The 4,320-nt window shown below is 44.4% G+C and overlaps 1 protein-coding gene across 1 annotated transcript; it reads left to right on the top strand.

Annotated features, from left to right (window-relative positions):
- Positions 1-570: 570 nt before the first annotated feature.
- On the top strand, positions 571-3,905 carry LOC117282534 (protein maelstrom homolog). Its single transcript, XM_033752557.1, has 2 exons — positions 571-662; positions 2,841-3,905. Exon 2 carries the CDS (start codon positions 2,850-2,852, stop codon positions 3,903-3,905), a length of 1,056 nt encoding a protein of 351 aa, XP_033608448.1. The 5' UTR covers positions 571-662; positions 2,841-2,849.
- Positions 3,906-4,320: the final 415 nt, after the last annotated feature.

The following is a 4,320-nucleotide window of genomic DNA, read 5'->3' as shown; positions in this document are numbered from 1 at the left end:
GCCAAACGTCATATAACCCTCTTCTTTCCTCCTCACTAATTTTGTGCTTGGAGCTAAATCAGAGACCCCAGAATTAAACTGTCTACCTTCCTACGTCTCCTGTTTCGTGTTGCAGCACATGAATAAGGCATTTAAGGGGTCCCTGTGTTCTGTATTCTGTCTATTTTTCTTCTTAAAGTAAGCGATTATTTTTATTAAAAAAACAGCAAAAGCCAAAACGAACTGCGTATTGCATAACTACACACTCTCCGTCAAATACTGTTAGGGCATTCACATATATATGATATGTGCGGGACATGTAAACAGTTTATAAGACGTGATAAATTGATGAAAAATTTTACTTAGATAAGGTTTTGGCGGAAGTAAAATATTATTACATAACGCTTATAAGTCGAAATCGTGGACACCGCGAGGCTATAATGCATGCGTTGCTACGCAACCAGACAGTAAACACTTCCCGGCAACGTGTCACTGTGACGTGGCGGTGGTACGCAAACAGGTACTGTGACGTCACAGGTGCCACTTTGCTGGAGTATAAAAGCAGAGCTGCGGACCGAGTTGTGACAGGTGTGTTCACAGAAGGAAGTCGTTGCCCAGCACGGAGAGGACTGAGGCAACAAGCAGGATCATCATTTCCGGAAGCCATTACTACAAACAGTGAGGTGAGAATATGACAGATATTTAAGGTTGTAGTTATTTCTAGACGGTATAAAACAGTGAAAGTGTTGCAAGTATTTGTAGTTACGAATGTCAGATGTCCAGTACATTCGATGCTCATTGCAAACCGCGTGTCCAGTCAGTAATACGTGAAGATATTCACAATAACCTTTAGGAAATAAGGTGTGAGGATGTGGATTGGGTTCAGCTGGATAAAGTTAGCTAAAAGTAGCGGGCTCATGTACAGAATCTCGTATGTGCGCTTTATTGTTTTATGTGGCTTGTTTAACGACGCCATGAGGATTTCAGTCTATAGGCTGTAGGGTCAAGCGATGGAATGATTATTGAATAATTAATTGGGAAGGATTAGGAAGGAAGTAGCCTTTTCTCTGATCGAGGTACTGTCGTGGAATTTTCTTATAGGGGCTGAGAACAAATATGAAATACTTCAGTGCGGACAGCTTGTGTCCAGGTCCAGATACGAACCCAACACCTCCGGCACACAGGTTTAGAGCGTTACAGCTGCATGAGTCTGCTCCGCCTGTTTTTTTCTTCATTCTTAATTACGATCCACGCATGCGTTCACAACATTATGTCGGTCTGCATACATTACGGGATATTGCTTGACGGTTTTACATAGGTTACAGCGCGAATACCGTTTCTTGTTTAACTGTACTCTCGGACCGACTCTAAAAGGGTTCTAGTGATGGCGTGTAGCATTCGGGATTTCTGAAATTGTTAGCCCACTACCTTATTTTTAAAAGATAAAAGTAGGTCTATGAGGTCACCTTGCTGTGTGTCTGTATGTGTATCCCCTTATTAACTTTTGTAATGGCTCAACCAATCTTTATGAAACTTGGTACATACATCCTGTCACATGAGTCGGTTTCAAAGGTGCAATTCGTGAATCCTTCACACCAGTAATACCAACATTACAGGCTCCCAATTTCTGGGGCCAAACCTTAATATTACTTGAAGACCTCTATGAATCTTCATGAAACTTCGTAAGCCATATCAACTACGTAAATCATCATAAATTCACCCATCATTAATAACAACATTTCAGCTTCTCAGATTTCTGAAAGATACCCTTACTATTTCTCTGACGCCTGTACCAATCTTCATGAAACTTGGTGTATTTATTTGTGGTGTACTTACGCTATGTTGGAATCGTTGAGCCACAGAAATCTGTAAATACAGGTGTTACGCAACAATGAGGAAAAGGCTGTTTCCTCGTGCCGTGCCTTGCCGTGCGTGCCGAGAGGAGCCGAGCCGAGAGGCACAGCGCTGCTTGCTACGCATCGTTACAGTAAACATCTCTCTGCAGCGTTGCCTATCAGCGCCACTGTAAACACGGCCTTTAAGCGGCACGGGGCATGTGTATTCCGCCTGTCCATTTGAGGTTGCGTGCGACAGTGAGTTATGAAGCGCGTGTATTTACGTGTAATTAAGAGGGAATGTGTAACGAAAGTGTTAATAGACCCAATCATCCTAACTATAACCCGTCATTTCGTCACGCATACCATCCTACACGTGACAATATCTTGCCACCTGAAACCATCTCAATAGCTTACGATATATATATACCTGGCTTGACGCAATCCACATAGGTATGTCAAAAGTTTGTAGAAAAAAACGAAAATTTATGAATTTTGTTGTTCGCCTGGAATTACTGATGCGAGTTAACGAACGAGATTTTAAGAGGGTCGCAAATACAGCATATTCGTGTGAAACATATTCATAAGGAACTTCATATCTGAAACTAGCCCCTGGTGTTGAGCTGTGTTGAGCACAGACACGAATTCTCGACTTCCATAAATGTGGGAACGTTTCTTGTCAGCTTCCCAAGAAGGAGCCGGGCACAATGTGACAGAAACAGAATGACCGGAAGAAACAGACGTGGTAAAATAATAGGCATATTTTCTTGGAATCAACTTTCTGAGATTTTCGTAGATACGATCCAATTTCGAGAACTGGTAATTAGAGTTAATTTATTAATTATCGCAGTAGCCAGGAATGCTCACCGGTAGAGGTAGGCGGAGTGATTCGACTCCACCCGACTTGTCATACAATCCATCGCAGATGTGAGGCGTTCCTATAGTTGAGTTTGCTGTCTCGCTTCCAGGTTCTCATGTGCCTTCAGAATAATCTGACGATATTTATTTTTAATTATCTGTTCGCAGGTTTAATTGATGACTATGGACAATACGCAGCAAAGAGAGAAGGAAAGTCCGGAGGAGGGATTTCATTTCTTCCTTCTCGGCGTACAGAAGCAGGTGCAAGAAAGGGGGGCTCCCTTCATCAGTGAGATGGCGGCCTCGATGTGGGAGCACATGGCAGCGGACGAGAGATGGGGTTATGAGGAACAGGCCCGAAGCAAGGAGAACAGTCTGAGCCCCGTGGATTTTAGTAACGAATTTCGGCCACGGAGGAGACACTGCGCATGGCTTGAGCGACTGCTGAACCAGGCTAACAGGCAGAACAGGATGTTCAGAGAGACAGAGGAAACAGTGCGCGCGCTCAAACACCAGAACTCACTGAAAACCCACCTGTTCCACCTGGTGCACGTCAACTACTACTGCAAGGATAGCAGTGGCAGGTACCTGGGCTATGAAATTGCTCTCGCTGAGTTCAGTTTTGTGGACGGCGTTAGGCAGGTTCTGCATGCATTCATTAACCCCGGTGAGATTCCTCTTGGCTACGCTTCTGAGGCATTCAAACATGCAACAGAAACTCATCTGCTTCCACTGCCTTCAGACGGTTTCGGGAGTGAGTCACATCATCAGGAAATACTCAGCAACATCAGATCTTTTCTAATGGGAGAGGACGGGGACGAAACAAACCTCCCGCCTCTGTATACGTCACCAGGAGAAATCGAAGCTGTTGAAAGCGTTTTGGGCCAACTGAATGAACGCCCTGGTCAGCACGTGAATGCAAGAAGAGACAAATTCCGTGTATATTCTGTCTGCAAACTGTTTCACGAACTCCGGAATGCAAGCATGGGTGTTCCAAGCAAAGTGATTTTGCCTCCCAACTTCTTGGATGAACGCGAGCTGAGTAAACACGACTCGAAATATGCGGAGAGCATCTCATGCGAGTTCCATGAACAACTACAAGTAAGGCGGTACTGCAGTCTGTGGCATTTGCTGAGTTGGAGTATCCTCATTTTGGATGAGTGCCGTGAACCGCTGGCGATAGAAATTGTTCCAGAAAAGCATCTCGCTTTCAGCTCTTATATATCAAGATAGCGAGAGCTAAGGAACTGACTGGTTGCTGCAATCCGAAGAATTATCCCCAAGCAACAGCACTGATATAGAATAAACCGGTGCAACAACTAATGGCAGCATGAGGCTTCCGGCCATGGTTTCAGCGGCCCGTGCGTCCTCTCCGCAGACCCAGAGACCCCAATGCAGTGAGAACAATTGTGTGAACATCACTTTCTCCTAACCCAAATGAGGCCGAAGCTACCCCCAGTTGGCCCCACAAGTAGGGTTGGCACCGCCCAGCAGTTACAATATATTGCACTGAATCCGGATCCCCTGCAACTGGATTAGGTTATTTTGTACCCCATAGATTTCTGTCTTTCTGTTGAGTGTTTGAATGTTTAATGTATGTATCATATTTGTTCTTATAAAAAAATTATACCCGAACTCTCATGCTTTT

The sequence above is a fragment of the Cryptotermes secundus genome, unplaced genomic scaffold (genome assembly GCF_002891405.2).
Source record: "Cryptotermes secundus unplaced genomic scaffold, Csec_1.0 scaffold334, whole genome shotgun sequence".
NCBI lineage: Eukaryota > Metazoa > Arthropoda > Insecta > Blattodea > Kalotermitidae > Cryptotermes > Cryptotermes secundus.
This window is presented reverse-complemented; position numbering and strand designations above follow the sequence as displayed.